At 35.5% G+C, this 14,909-nt stretch overlaps 2 protein-coding genes across 4 annotated transcripts; both read right to left on the bottom strand.

The window, feature by feature from the left end:
* Positions 1–3,313: 3,313 nt before the first annotated feature.
* LOC112517198 (magnesium transporter MRS2-3) lies at positions 3,314–7,862 on the bottom strand. 2 transcript variants are annotated; one of them, XM_025124557.1, is made up of 6 exons: positions 7,418–7,862; positions 4,871–5,104; positions 4,639–4,767; positions 4,261–4,418; positions 3,862–4,072; positions 3,314–3,780 (listed from the first exon to the last, which is right to left on the bottom strand). In XM_025124557.1, the coding sequence occupies exons 1-6, from the start codon at positions 7,847–7,849 to the stop codon at positions 3,478–3,480; spliced, it is 1,467 nt and encodes a 488-aa protein (XP_024980325.1). In that variant the 5' UTR covers positions 7,850–7,862; the 3' UTR covers positions 3,314–3,477. The 2 variants fall into 2 exon arrangements, with proteins under 2 accessions (XP_024980325.1, XP_024980326.1); XM_025124558.1 differs by having other exon boundaries at positions 4,871–5,101.
* A 1,792-nt stretch (positions 7,863–9,654) lies between these two features.
* On the bottom strand, positions 9,655–14,502 carry LOC112516926 (serine carboxypeptidase-like 13). Of its 2 annotated transcripts, none has more exons than XM_025124180.1 (14): positions 14,342–14,502; positions 14,111–14,274; positions 13,965–14,041; positions 13,000–13,122; positions 12,730–12,832; positions 11,665–11,702; positions 11,166–11,267; positions 10,960–11,046; positions 10,706–10,864; positions 10,554–10,625; positions 10,329–10,477; positions 10,064–10,177; positions 9,940–9,994; positions 9,655–9,843 (listed from the first exon to the last, which is right to left on the bottom strand). In XM_025124180.1, exons 1-14 carry the CDS (start codon positions 14,452–14,454, stop codon positions 9,760–9,762), a joined length of 1,440 nt encoding a protein of 479 aa, XP_024979948.1. In that variant the 5' UTR covers positions 14,455–14,502; the 3' UTR covers positions 9,655–9,759. The 2 variants fall into 2 exon arrangements, with proteins under 2 accessions (XP_024979948.1, XP_024979949.1); XM_025124181.1 differs by having other exon boundaries at positions 14,111–14,256.
* Between the last annotated feature and the right edge of the window lie 407 nt (positions 14,503–14,909).

Here is a 14,909-nt window from a genome sequence, read left to right as displayed (position 1 = left end):
ATGGTTAAGGGAGATCCATGATACAAAATTATTCAGAGGGTTTTGAACCATTAAGAGGCAAACTTTTTTTTGTCAAACAAGATTCAGCTCTTAACGATTCAGAGACTGCGTCTTAATAGAACTATTAAGAGGTAAACAAACACCCCAAATGTAACATGATCAAAACATGTAGGATCTAAATCCACGTTCATCAAACATGTTGAGGGGTGGTGGTTCCAGGTGGCGCTTTTTGGTTCACCACCATCCTCGATTCAAGACGACAAAACGACTGCAATGATGGAACCAGATTTTGGTTGAGAATGCAGTGATGGGTCCATGTGATCATCATCTGGTTGGGCATCTCCTTACCATGATTCTCTTCAGAAATCCAAAAATGGCAAATGATGATGGTTTCAGATGCTCAACAACACAAACAAGAATGCATGAAAAAGGTTGTTAATGGCTGCAAAAGCCAAAAGAAGGTTACAGAAGAAAGTTCACAAATAATGGTTCAAGATTTGCTATGTTTTGAACCATAAGGGTGGTACATGATTGGTTTGAGTTTGACTCCTTAGGTCAAAAGTATCAGGAGGTCTCATGTTCAAATCCAAGGAGGAATAAAAATCCCCTTGTGGCCACGAAGGTTCAAATACGGTGACTTCGGGCAATCTGCAAAACAGGTGATTGCCCTGAGATTAGTTGGCTCGCATAGCGGGTTGGATATCCAAGTTAATAAAAAAAAGATTTGCTATATTTTGTGGATGATAAAATGGTTGATTTTGAGTTCAACAAGTGGGGTGGTAACCAAGCTTCCTTTGGAAGAAGACAATGATCAAGTCCAAGATGAATTTGTGCATTTCAACTCCTCTACTGAGGTGTCGTTTACCAAATGCTTACCCGGGTAAGTGCTTACCAAGTCAATTTACTTTACTGGATGAATATGGCGAAGACTAAGAATCTTACCCGGTAAGTGAGGACAATGACCCTTAACATGGTTAGCGCTGACCGGGATAAATTGTTGCATACGATGCGTTTTAGTGAATAAAATCCTGTCCAGTAAGTAAGCGATAGTGTTAGATTTTACCAGTAACTGTTTACCGGGTAAGTGTTTAGTTTGTAGTTTCAAATGAAAGATGTAATGTATAAATACATATTTAGCTTGTACCATTATTTTATTTCTATTGTAAGAAGTTAGTAAATAAATATAAGAAAAAAGTTTATAAAAATCCAACGAACTATTCTATTTTGAATGATTAAGTCTTCGATATCTTTTGAATGAAAAAATCATTAAACTTTCCTATTTTGAATGATTGAAGTCCCGGACTATTATTTGAAAAAACTATTAAAGTTTCTCATTTTGAATAACATTTTTTCAATAAAATAAACTATGAAACTTTTAAAAATTGGTTACTTGCATCATTTTAACTAAAAAAATAACTGACTAGAAAAGTTTTAAAGTAAAAAGAAATTTAAATCAGTTTTACCATATCTAAACTCTACGCATTCAAACCTCACACAAAATGAGAAAGTTCGATGGTTTGTCTATTAAAAAATAATCAGGAACCTAATCATTTAAAATGAGAAAGTTTAATGGTTTTTTTCATTCAGGAACTTAATCAATCAAAATGGATAGTTCGTTGGTTTTTCTAAACTTTTTCCTAAATAAAAAACACAAACTTGCCTCAAATTCTTAATCCCCCTCTCAAAAGAGAGTAAATTATGATTTTCGTACATGTGGTTTCTTAATTATTTCGATTTTCATCTCCATGGTTTAGAAATTGTGAGTTTGATCTGTATGTTCTACAATTTGTTGTTGTTTCGGTCCCTATGCTTTACAGTTATTGTTATTTTTGTCAGTATGATTATAATTTATTGTTGTTTCAGTCCCTATACTTTACAGTTTATTGTTATTTTTGTCGTTATGATTACAATTTATTGTTGTTTCGTTTCTTATGGTTTAAAAATATTTATTGTTTTGGTCTCTTGTACTTTAAAGGTAGGAATTAGTCTATGGACAAAAATAACATTGAATTACAAATCATAACTTTTAACAAACTACAAGGAAGAAAAACGTAATTTACTCTAAAAGAGAGCATGTGATTCAAGGAGAAATAACATCGGTTAGCTCATGAACGTTTGGTTCACATAATGTTTTTTGAATGGATGAAATCTGTCAACGGAATAAGAATCTAGAAAGAACTAAAATGAAACATTATCAGGTTTGACCAAGTGTTTGTTTGACATAAAATATAATGTAATCTATTAAATGAATTAAAATATGTCTGTTTGGGTTACAAAGGAATTGGAATGGATTAATGAAAATCGACAAAAACACCCTTTTTTTGAATTTGATTTTATCTTTTTAAAGTATAAAAAACAATATAAAGTTCAAATTTAATTTGAAAAGAATATGTAAATCACCATTTATTAATTCATACATAAAACATAAAACGTGTAAAAACAAATACGGTAATGAACTAAACTGTTCAACATGTTAAATATATATATATATATATATATATATATATATATATATATATATATATTATAATATTGTTATTAAACCGTTCTGACACATGAATAGAGATGGTCGAACCATAACATCCAAAAAATAAGTATAAAAAATATTTTTCATACGTATTTATAGATTGATCAACTGGTCTAATATAAACTAATAACTACAAAAAACAAACAACCACTAACGTATGTAGTTCATATTGGGAGCTCACAAATATGCAGAGGAAATATGCCACTTCAGTTTGATTGTTCATTAAGTTTAAAAAAACCCAACGAATTATTAAATGATTAAGTATTTGAATTATTTTTTTAATGAAAAAACTTAAAGTTTTTTATTTTGATGATTAGGTCTTGGAATTATTTTTTTAAACGAGAAAAATATTAAACTTTCTCATTTTGAATGAAAAAATCATTGAACTTTCTAATTTTCTCCTGAACATTTAAAAAAAGAAAAATCATTGCATTTTTAAAAATTGGTTACCTACATTTTTTTTAATCAACAAAAGTTTAATTAACCGACTAGTAAAAAGTTCGATGGTTTATTTGTTTTAAAAGAAAATCAGGGTCTTAGGGGTTGTTTGTTTACACACATTTTGAATCATTAAGAGATGAATTTTGTTTGACAATTTTTTTTTGACCTTTTAATGGTTCTACAATCCTCTGAATGATTTTGTATCTTGAACCCTCCTTAACCATTCAGCGCCCTAATTTCATTGTAAACAATTACCAACACAATTATATTTCATTTTGCATTACATCATGAAAGCTTCTTAATCATTTTAACCAATTAATCATTTTGCACCAAAACATTCAGCAGCTACCAGACAACACCAATTTATTAACATAAAGTAACTTGCAACCTCCTAATTTATTCTATCCAAAAAAACCAAGTCAGTTATGTTAATAATAATAATAATGTATAATAGATTATTTTTATATATAAAAAAAAATTGATGCTGATGGATCTCACTACTAAATAAACTACTCGAGAAGCCTTTGTTTCTTGCACCAAGCAATAGCGATAACATATAGGAAGATGCTGCCAGTAGTACCACCACCAACCGTCCACAGAAATTTACGCATACCGACTTCCTTCTCCGGCTCCGTGTCACCTAGAAACAGCTCGATATTAATATTCATTCCAAACACTCCGGCAACCACCACGAATGCGCTCACCACCAGAGTTGCCGTCGTCAACATAACACCCATTTGCAGAAGGTGATTCTGCTTGTCATCCAGCATTATGTTGATGTAATCCTCTGTATCATCCACATACTCCCTCAGCTGCACAACACCCACAGCTCAGTCAAAAAGTCATCAAATATCAATCTACTTTTGCTACAGGTGAAGTTAAGTGGCGCCTACCGTGGATAGTTTATTCAGAGTGCCATCAATCTGAACAAAGTACGCTTCCAAAAGCATTTCTAGTTCCTCAACATCAAGGTGCTTGCTGTTACCACTTCTAGTCGTGCTGGTTCGAGTCCCACGGCTGTCTCTCCCAAGTGTATTAGCTCGGAATAGCTGTTCAGCCTGCTGCTGGTTATCCATCTGCTCGATGTCGCCTTCATTTATGTTCCTGTAGCCATCCCGTTCAACCCTTAGCAGTAGGAACTCTAACAAAATAGATGTCCACGTTTCTATTTTAACAGGAATTGTCATTTAGTTGATTAAAAAGTGTAATACTTTCTGATTGTGGACATTTATTTTGATACAGACGGAGTGTATAACAGTAATTTCCAGATGAGATAATAGTAGCAAAGATACCTATCATCAGTTTCTGTTTGAAGAATCTCTTCATCTTCCTCGTTAACAAACGAAGAAGATGAAGAGGAATTGTCTAGTTGTTGCTCCAGCTTGTCTGTCAGATACATTTCAGCCATATCTTCGTCATCATCTAACAAATGTTCTAATTCATCCCTGACCTGAATCAACATGAATTCATAATAAATAACTCTAGAAAAGAAGGATCAAATCGGATCTTAATGGAACAAAAATCAGGGAGGCAGAACAAGATTGGTAAATTACTAAACTACTCATAACAAATTAAAAACTTAAAACCTTCCACAGTTCTTTCACCCAGCCTACCGATAGCACCTAAAAGGTTACCATTTTGATTTGAATTATGAGCTTGAACCCACAAACCTTTTGAACACGTCCTGTAATAGCAACCAACCGACTTTTAATTTGGCGGACACGTTCCAAATTGAGAGTACTGATCTTTGAGGTCAACTTATCCAGTGCTGGATGTGCTTCTTGTTCCAATGTCCGTGCCTAGTTTACGAAAGATGACAAGAAAGAAATTTCCCAGAAAACATCAGTAAACATATGAACATAATTCACAGGGAACAAGATGATGGCCATAAAACCTTCTCACCTCATTATCCAAGGAACTACAAGCTGCCTCCAGGCATGCCTCCAGTGCAATGAACTCAAATGGAAGAAGCTTTGGTCCTTCTCGCTTATCAAAAGAATGTTTTCCATCAGCTTTAACCTCCTGACCTCCCTCTGGGATGCTCGCATCTACTCTTGGAGGGCTGGCCTCTCTTGACCGTGGCTCTCCCAAATCGTACAAATGTGTCCAGTCAGTATGAGCATCTATCATTCCCTCCTAAACAAGTTACAAGAAAATTAATACTTGCAAGCACTCGCAGAAGAGACAAGGTGTTTAGATGGTGGATTGTAACAAAGAGGTTCAAGAGTTGGACTACGTATTTGCAATGTATCCATCAACTTAGTTGTCAATGATAAACCTATTAGCATTATTTTAAGTTCTAAGAAATAGTTTGGCCAATGCACATGAGTAAAAGTAACAGGTCAACTGAAGAGAAGTACATGGTAGGTTGAACTTTAGACCTTCATTCACAGCAGGACAGAGTACTCAACTCACATACAGTATGTGGAAATTCATCGATAGGCTAATTGACAAAATCATCTCAATGATGGTATTCAGGAATAACTACGTTGATCTTTCAAGTCATGTTGTTCTCTTCCAACTTCCATAGACAGAACTAAACCTTCAACTCTTATACTTAACAACCAATGGATGGTAAGGGGATAAGTATAAAACTTTTCATGTCAATAGATGAAACTAAAGCCTTAACTCTTAGATAGAACAACCAATGGACAGTAATGGGATAAATATAAGGGGCAGCAATCAATGTAATCCGTATGCAGGACCTTGCATCAAGGACAAAGCTGAAGGGGACTTCACCTGTTACGTGTATATGAGCTTGTCATAGGTTAGTTTCAGAATCATGCTTGGTTCTTGAATTATGTACATATTGGTATATCATTATAATGCACAAAGTTGCACTCAGTCATTTCAACGTAGACTTTCACTAAAATTAGTATATTTTTCTCTAGTTTAGAGAAGGTAAACTGCATCAATAAGTATCAGCAATCACAAAATAAGCTTTTGTTTGCCTGTGTCACAACTAAGTGAAAAGTGTATTACTATTTTCCATTTGCTTTTCTCTAGGAACTGAGGATAGAGATACAGCAATTGGCATTTAAAGCAGGAGTCTGGAGTTTTCACCGACACCTTGATGGAGGTACAGACACTGGCTGCAACAACACTGACACAGCCAACACATCAATTTCAAGAAACATTATAGGCAGAGGCAGAGCTAGTAGGGGGCTGGCTGGTGCCTCCCCCCCTCCACCCCCAACACACACAAAACTGTTCGCCCAATCCACAAAGACCCCAGTCAGCAAGAGCCCCAGACACCGTACCCCCATTCACTCGCCCTCGCTCACCATGCTCAGACAACCCCCCGGCTAGACCGCTCCTTGCTCCGACCCTCGTCCTCTCTCTCTCTCTCTATCTCTACAGGTATACATACATAATTATTCTATTTAAACATGTTTGAATTCATAAAATAGCAATTAATCTCTCAATATTTAAAATTTTTAGAAAAAAAGGAGTATTGATGTTGTTTACTTGTTTTGTTCTCCAAAAAGAAACCTAAACCCTAGTTCAGGTGAATATTGATGTTGGGATAATGTAATTTGTTTTAAAGTTTGAATAGCATAGTTTCAGCCGAAAGTCGGGTCAGCTGACCTCTATTCAAGACTTCAAGTTTCCGTTCAAGTGCAATGTCAGTGAGGATTGGATAGAAAATGGCCTTTAACTTAGATGCATAAAAACATATTTTCGTGTAATTTAGTGATATAATAACGTGAAATTGAAGATGATGGTCTTGTTGAAGTGAAGTTATGAGGTTTTCTCAATTTTCTTAATTCTATTTCTACTTTTTTGTTCTATATATTTGTGGCTAATTTAACATTGTTCACACTTAATGATCACTATGTATATATGGTTTTCAAATTATGAAGTTTACTTAAGAGAGGCATGTATGAACTAATAGAGATCTAATTGAAGAAATCAGATGATGGCTTTGTTATATCTGACTTCTTTGCACTGGCATCACCACTCAAACGCTAGATTAACAAATGACATGATAAACCCAATATTATCACTATCATAGCGAATACTATCCTATATTGTAGCTATCATCTTTTACTTGAGGGATTTCCTTATAGAGTAAGTTGAACTTTAGCATGACATGTGCACATAAACTTGAGCTCATCAAGAGCACACCAAAGTGCATCATTCATTGATTAGGGTAGCTAAAGCCTAAAGGTGTATGATGTAATTGATTTTCAGACTGCCAGACCCCCCTTGTCTGAAATTCCTAGCTCGCCCATGGTTATAGAAAACAGGAACTATAGTACAGTAGGTTAACACTTGCAGTAGTTTGCATTTAAATTAGGGCATCACTGAGCTAACAGATTCTTCAAATCTCCGCAAATATAACGTAACACCAAATTCAAAATTTTATGTTCAATTTCGTACAAACAAAAACATATTTTAACTGCGTGCAAATAATCAGCAAAGGACGCTATTAAGAAATTAGATAACCTGAGAAGTGGCGTGATGATGACGCAAGATACGGCGTTGAAGTTCATCAACGAAGGGAGTAACAGAAGGATCTTTTGAATTAAGCAGCAACACCTCTTGTGCCGTAATTATGGCCTTGATATGCTCAAGATTGATGACGATGGCCCGTTCTCTGCCAAGGACGGTAGAGGGATATGATAGAATCGGATCCAAGATGCGGAGATCACGAGCAGGTAGCCCCGTCCGGCGCATGATAGCGTGTTTACCGGCCTCGATAACTTGGGCCTCGCCGGTGGAATCGAGGAGGAGCCATGGCCTGACTCCTGTGGCCTTCTTCCGGAGACCTGCTACACCAACAGTTAGATGTGTGGCAGCAGTTCGTAAAGAGTCGAAGACGTCTTCTTCCGGTGTGGCGGCGAATGCGACGGCTACCGGAGGATGAGTGACCCTCATGGTGGCAATCTCAATTTTGAGTTTTTGATTGTGTCCCCGATACTCGGATTATTTGATACATAACATCCTCATATAATAACCAAAAATTTCATCATCTATGTTTCCTTTTGTATTATGGTTGGATTCGATGCGTTCGAGATTGCTTATAAAAATAATTGATTGATTTATTTTGGTAGGGTATTAGTAATAAGTATTTTTTTAATGTTTGAATAAACAACTTATATTGATGTTAAACTGGTAACAAGAAGTTTTTGAATAAATGATTTTATAGAAGACAATAAGTTATTTCAAACAAGTAATATCAAACACCCTCAAGATCTCTTTTATGCTTATCACTTTGACTTTTAAGTCTTTATAATTATTGTATATTATTTAAATTTTATAAATTCTAACTAGTTAATAACGAATGGATGACAATATCCGAATATAAGATAATCATTAATACGATAAAATACTCAATTATTATTGTTATGCATAAAAAAAAACTCTATCATTAAAAATGAAATAAGTTATATCTTTTTTTAAATCTGAATCTCTAAATTGTAATAAAATTTTGAATTAAACAGATTATATTAAAGAAACGAAATTTTATAATTTCTTTTAATTTGGTATAAATATCGACATATTTTTTGGATTTCTAAGTTTTCAAAGACACTATTTGTAAAAAAAAAAAAAAGTTAGAGTAAATTACATTTTTGATCTATGTGGTTTATATATTTTAACACTATAGATCCCTATTTTAAAATAGAGCAAATTGCATGAAAAAATAATGTACTTTAACTTGGTTCTTATTTTAGGTTTCAAAACTTCCATTTTGGTATATAAAATGTAAAGTTCTAAACATTTAAGTACCCGATTAACTGGTTGAAGCACTAACCAGTTACCATGCTGATGTGGCGAGTGATGTGGTATTCAACTCAGTATTATTTGCTATTTAACTCAATTTCATCTCATCACTCGCCACATCAACATGATAACCAGTTAATGCTTAAACTAGGTACTTAAATGTTTAAAATTTTTACATCTAAATATCAAAATAGAAGTTTTGAAAGTACGTTACCCAAAATAAGAATCAAGTTAAAGTACATTATTTTTTCATGCAATTTGCCTATTAAAATATATATGGACTTGTAGTTTGCATTTTACAGCACATTTAATGGAGTTAACAGTAGGGACCAAATGTGTTATAAAATGCAAACCATAAGAATGTAATTTATAGATATTTTAAAATAGGGACCCAGAGTGTTAAAACACATAAACCACAAGAACCAAGAATGTAATTTACTCAAAGAATTATTTAAACGTAAATTTTGAATTTTTCTAACGTATATATTACTTTTTTTATTTTCGTTTTACAATAAGAAAAAATCTGTATTGCCTTAAATGCTCAAGTGATGTGTATTAAAATGAAGGAAATCTTTAATATAAATAAGACAATTTAGATTGCAACATCACAAAGTTCTACATATATATGTGATTTTTTTCTAAAAGTAGTTGTAATGTATATGTAGAGTTAGATTCACGTGAGACTAAGGGTTTTTCGTGAGACACGTGAGACCAATTTATGTTCATTGATCAACTTTATAAGCTAGTGATCTAATGGTCTAAAGTTGTACGGTGACAATTTTGTAATTATTGAAAAGTCTCGTGACAATTTTGTGATTATGAATGTTGAGATTGTAAATCTAATACAAGGGTTGAGAATTGGTCTTGCGGGTCTCACGAAAAACCCTTGGTCTCACATAATTCCAAGTATGTATATGTATATGTATATGTATAAAATCAACATAAATTGATCACGAGAAGTTCTTAACTAATTAGTAGCCCGTTATTTATTACACGATTACATACGAGTGGACGGATGCATACGTGCATACAACGTAAGCAAGAAAACATCAAACTCGACCCTTTTACAAAGGATCGTAAGCAAGCCACCTCGTAAACATGCTTAAACACTCTTTAGGCTTGTACTCTGGAGCTGTGTGACCTCCTCCCTTTCACAACATAAAAAGACACCACCATCATCATCATCATCATCATGGGTCAAGAGCAGCTTCAAATGAGGAGAAGCAACAAGGAAGATGTCTCACCTTGACTGTAGCATATGTCAAGCTGTACTCATCTTTTGAGAATTTCATGGTGTATCTGCAACAAAATTATCAGCATTTATCTTGATACCAAGCCATGGCTGCTGCTAACGACAACGAAACTAACCCGGCTACTTGTTTGTTGACAAACCAAGGCGTCCAATCACTTTCGACCGACAGATTTAGCGATTCAATCCAGTTCAGCGTATCGATATACGGAACCACCATATCATGATCTCCACTGTCAAAGACAGATAGAAAGAAAGAAGGCAATACTACATGCATAATAGAATAACCGCACGTATTTTGAGAACCATGAAAACCAACTATTCGTCATGAATGGTTGGTTCCCACGGTTCTTGAATAAGAAGCATAGTAACAAAGAGTATTACCTATATACAAGAGCTCGACAATTTTTATCAGCAAGGCGTCGATGATAGCCAACGACACTTGGGACATTGTGTGTGTAAACTATGCGTTCTGTGGGAACATGACGACGAAAGGTTTTATTGCATCGTACCCACTCAATATCGTTAAATTCCTGGTGGTCGTGAGACGATTATCCGACTATACGTAATCAAGATGAGCATGAATTAAACTCACTGCAAACAACAAACCTCACGAATGTGAAGAGCTTCGCGCACATCTCTGCTGTTCGCCCAAGTGGAGGAGTATATATAGGATCCCTCCTACGTTAAGATAGATACAAGACAACGAATCATAAAAACGCGTCTGAAACCAGACGGAGAGGAAGGAGAGAGAGCAATACTCGACACCAATGCGTCTGAAATTGAGGTAAAGGCCGAGCATCCACAGAGGTCGTGTCAAGAGATCGCATGCTCCTTCGTAACGTATTAGATTTGAAGGGTTTCGAAGGTTTTTCACAAGAAGGCTCTAAAATATGGCCCTTGTAAATTCTTTCAAGGCACTAGAGATCGAAAACGAGAAAGCGTTAAAACGAATATAAATTTTGATGACGACGTTGTTAGGCAATAATCCAAGTTAAAACTCGAGCTCGTATACCTTTTCTACCACCTCAAGATCACGTATGCATAGAATGTTGTTGGGATCTACGTTCAAGTACTCTCCATGGCAATTTTCTTTAGCTGACTGCAAAAGTATGTAGCTTAATTACCGGACTTATTGCAATGTTGTTTTGGTGCAAGCAGGAAAGGCTCGTTTAGCTATATGAAACACTCATGGCGGAAACTAAATTCGTATTTAATTACCTTGTAGATTGCATCCGATAAGAGTGCCATTCGATGAGCAAACGGTATTCTCGAATTAGATTCGCTACGTGTATCTGTGGAAGGATTACCGAGCACGTATCCCTAAGACGAGAAAAAAAAACTATCAAATTGAGTGATCCAAGTACAAAACATGTCCTACGTTCGATCCTAGGCCCCCCCGCTAGCCCCATGACATTGGTGTCTTTGGAGGCAGGTTCCGTGTGGGCCTGGTTGAAGTTGTCGATGATCAACTTTTTGCCCAAATAAAGGGTCATATCTAAAAGCATTACAATAGGTTTACCGGACGTTTTTAACAAGTTTTTGGGATGTTTTTAAAATAAAGTGTTCTATTAGCTATTTTATTAGGACACTTGTACATTTTAGACATCCTGTAAAATTAATTTTTTGTTGTAGTGTAAGCATTATTAAAAGGATCTAATACAAGTTAGCTGCTGATAAATAAGAAATTTGACTTATCAAGTCATTGATGAATTTGTACTTTGATGTTGATTTGTGGCCATTCTCCAATTCCAATACCTACAAAAGAGGAAAACATTATCACTTAGGGTACGTTTGGTACGTAGACAGGATAGGACGAGACATGATAGGAAGGAACATGACAGGACAGTTGTTCAGCCTTTGGTAAGACATGACAGGACTGGACAGAACTGTTAAAATGACCAATTTACTCCTAGTGAGCTGTTTAGTGTTTTTTTCACTAAATAATCAATATAAATGTTAACAAATACAATGTGCAAAGTATAAGTTACATCAAACCACTACTACTTGCAAAAATACATGATGTCATAATCAACTAATGATATATGAAAAAGGTAAATATAATATAAGCATCAAAAATTCATTATCGAATCAAATCTATATGCATTCCATACTAAGAAGAAAAAACTACTACCAACAAGCGTATAATCAATTAAAATGGATTAAATATCAAATAGTAAATGAAAGTGTAAGAAACATAAAATACAATAAATAATATTTTTAAGAATGAATAAAATGTAAAAGAGAGACATATTTGATGTTTTAGAAGAAAATTAAGTTTTATTTTGAGGTTATATCGGTAAAATATAAGTCTGTTCCACCTTGTTCCACCCTGTTCCATGGGGTAAGGGTGGAACAGCATGGAACAGGGTGGAACAGACCTGTTCCACTCTGTTCCACATAAAATTCGTGCCAAACATGGGACAGAGATCCCTGTCATGTTCTGTCCCGTCCCTGTCCAGTGTACCAAACGCACCCTTACTTACCGGATAAAATATTATTCATTAAAACGCATGGTATGCAACAATTTATCCCAGTAAGCGCTAACCATGGTAAGAGTCCTCGTCCTCACTTACCGGGTAAGACTCTCGATTTTTGCCTTCGCTCTTACCGGGTAAGTTTTTTAGTCCTTGCCATATTCATCCGAGTAAAGTAAAGTGACTTGGTAAGCGCTTACCCGGATAAACGTTTGGTAAACGGCACCTTAGGAATGACTTCATTCCCTCAAACTCGGGGTTTTTTTATAACAAGATCTTAGGCAAGTGCTAGAAGTATTTAAGAGTACCGTTATAGATTTCGTCGACGACAATTGGCAGCACTATGCCACTGTAAGAATCACCACCAAGATAAAATGGATTCTTGAGAAATTTAGGATGATCCACAAGCCACTGGGGATAGACATGAAATGTGTTCATCAATTAGGGTTGGGTTCCGGTGAGAAGGAGAGTTAAAAGTGAGAAGCGTAAGAAGGGATCTCCACCAAATATTTAGGTTAATTTGCCGGTTTTTAATTTTGTGATTTTCGGCCATCCACCAAAAAATAGAATCACCCTACCTTCCTCAGAAATTGATAAGTCTGCATTGCTGATGAAGTATCGTTCGCTTTGTAACCCTCGGGAGTTCTTGCATAGGAGAATCCAGATCCAGCAGGCTGATCAACAAATATTATGTTGGCCACCTGAAATGTAATACTGATTTCATTATATATAAAAAGTTGTACTTACTTGAAACAATTTATGCTTTTCTACAAAAGCACTTGTCAACTTATTATAAATCAAAAATTCTTTATTACCGGTTTGACACCGGTATAAGTTGTTTATCCAAACACTCAAAAGTGCTTACTACCGGTGTCACACTAGAATAAGTCAATAAGTTGTTTTTATAAGCAATCCCAAACACCCCCCAAAACTAAAACACAAAGACTGATGTTACATATTTATAAAGAACCTCATAGACAACATTCAAAACCCCTGCATGCCAAAAAATAAATCATATCTAATGCATATGCCTGTTATTATTTTAACCATGGAATCATGGATGTCCAGGCCAGCTTACATGCATGACTAATCTTTAGTCGACAACGAATGACCTGGAGTCATCGCAGGTGAACCTCAATAGCCATAACGGCTTTGGTAGCTCAGAGATTCAAATCCAAGTAAGATGGGATTTCCACTACATCCTTGAGCCTTAACCAATGCCCAAAAGGCCAGAACCCAAGTGGTTAGTGAATGTTTCTATTTTTTTTTTTTATATTATTATCCTGGATATTCAACCCACTATGCGAGCCGACTAATCCCAGGCCGACCACCTGCTTTGCAGATAGGCCGGAGTCACCATATTTAAACCACTAGGGGATTTTTATTCCTCCTTGGATTTGAACCGGGACCTCGTGGTACTTTTGACCTTTGAAGACAACTTCAAATCAAACCAATCAGGTTGTGGTTTTAGTGAACGTTTCTTTTGCAGTCGAGTGGTGGTGTACTTTGGATTAAGTAATATAACAAGGTAACAATTAGACACCTTTGTCCAACTATGAGGTTTTATTTCAAGTACTGCCTTCTCCAACGTAGAATTTTGGTAGTTAATAGTGAGCGGGCCTGCACAGAACCAGCAAAGTGTCAAATACAAGTACATTTGGTCAAGAGTAGATTGTTGCAAAGCGATACCTATTTCATACAGCAGGCCAGAAAGAGCTGAACAACCAGGGCCTCCAGTAAGCCAAAGAATGAGCGGGTCGTCTTTCGGGTTCCCTTCGGACTCAATGAAGTAGTAAAAGAACTGCACATCATCGGATTCTCCTACCCCAATATAACTTAAAGCAAATTGTTGTCTTAATGAGTCAGTATATAATCATAAACAGCGAACAGGGTTTGTTACTTCTGAAAGCATGATCTTACCCAGTTTCTAGTGTGAAAGGAAGATCACCAACGAAGCCTGGCAGTGTCTGAACCAGGAGCCGTGACTCGATAACCTCCATTGAAACTAGCAGAAGAAACACAGCAAACAACATCGGACTGACTTGATTGCAGGTCTTGTTAACGAGGTTCCATGGTTGAACATGAGATTGTGATCGAAGCTTCATTGTGTTAACTTCCAGCCAATAAGGTTTGGAACTCAAAACCTCTTACAATTACATAAACGAATGAAGCACTTATGGGGATCAATCCAAAAGTAAGCTTCTTCTGTAAATTGATACGTGTTTGAAGGAAGTTGATACGTGGCATTATGCATGAAGAAGAAGAAGCCCTTCAAAAATTCAACCAAATTGGGGCTCTATCTTCAACTTTTGCACCAAAAATGGAACTAATGACAATAACAAAGGTTCTCCTTTCGAATCTATTCATTGTCGGAGACCAAATGGATTTGTATTATGATTCATAGAATACCCGTGAATGCAGCGAGATCTATCTTGATTTTAATATTTCGTTTTATTATTTATCTCGGTCGATGTTATAATATGGTTTT

The sequence above is a fragment of the Cynara cardunculus genome (assembly GCF_001531365.2).
Source record: "Cynara cardunculus var. scolymus isolate 2C chromosome LG 8, CcrdV1, whole genome shotgun sequence".
Classification (NCBI taxonomy): Eukaryota; Viridiplantae; Streptophyta; class Magnoliopsida; order Asterales; family Asteraceae; genus Cynara; species Cynara cardunculus.
The sequence above is the reverse complement of the archived record's forward strand: the minus strand, read 5'-3'. Positions and strand labels throughout refer to the sequence as shown.

What these genes read in the sequence shown, in the direction of transcription:
- LOC112517198 (XM_025124557.1), bottom strand. Translation starts at nt 7,849, where the DNA reads ATGAGGGTCACTCATCCTCCGGTAGCCGTCGCATTCGCCGCCACACCG. An exon ending in GTAGTTCCTTGGATAATGAG is followed by an intron (nt 4,768 to 4,870) that starts GTGAGAAGGTTT and finishes TTCGTAAACTAG; the next exon opens with GCACGGACATTGGAACAAGA. An exon ending in CAAACAGAAACTGATGATAG is followed by an intron (nt 4,073 to 4,260) that starts GTATCTTTGCTA and finishes GGATGGCTACAG; the next exon opens with GAACATAAATGAAGGCGACA.
- LOC112516926 (XM_025124180.1), bottom strand. Translation starts at nt 14,454, where the DNA reads ATGTTGTTTGCTGTGTTTCTTCTGCTAGTTTCAATGGAGGTTATCGAG. An exon ending in CGTCGACGAAATCTATAACG is followed by an intron (nt 11,703 to 12,729) that starts GTACTCTTAAAT and finishes CCTCTTTTGTAG; the next exon opens with GTATTGGAATTGGAGAATGG. An exon ending in TATCGGATGCAATCTACAAG is followed by an intron (nt 11,047 to 11,165) that starts GTAATTAAATAC and finishes ATACTTTTGCAG; the next exon opens with TCAGCTAAAGAAAATTGCCA.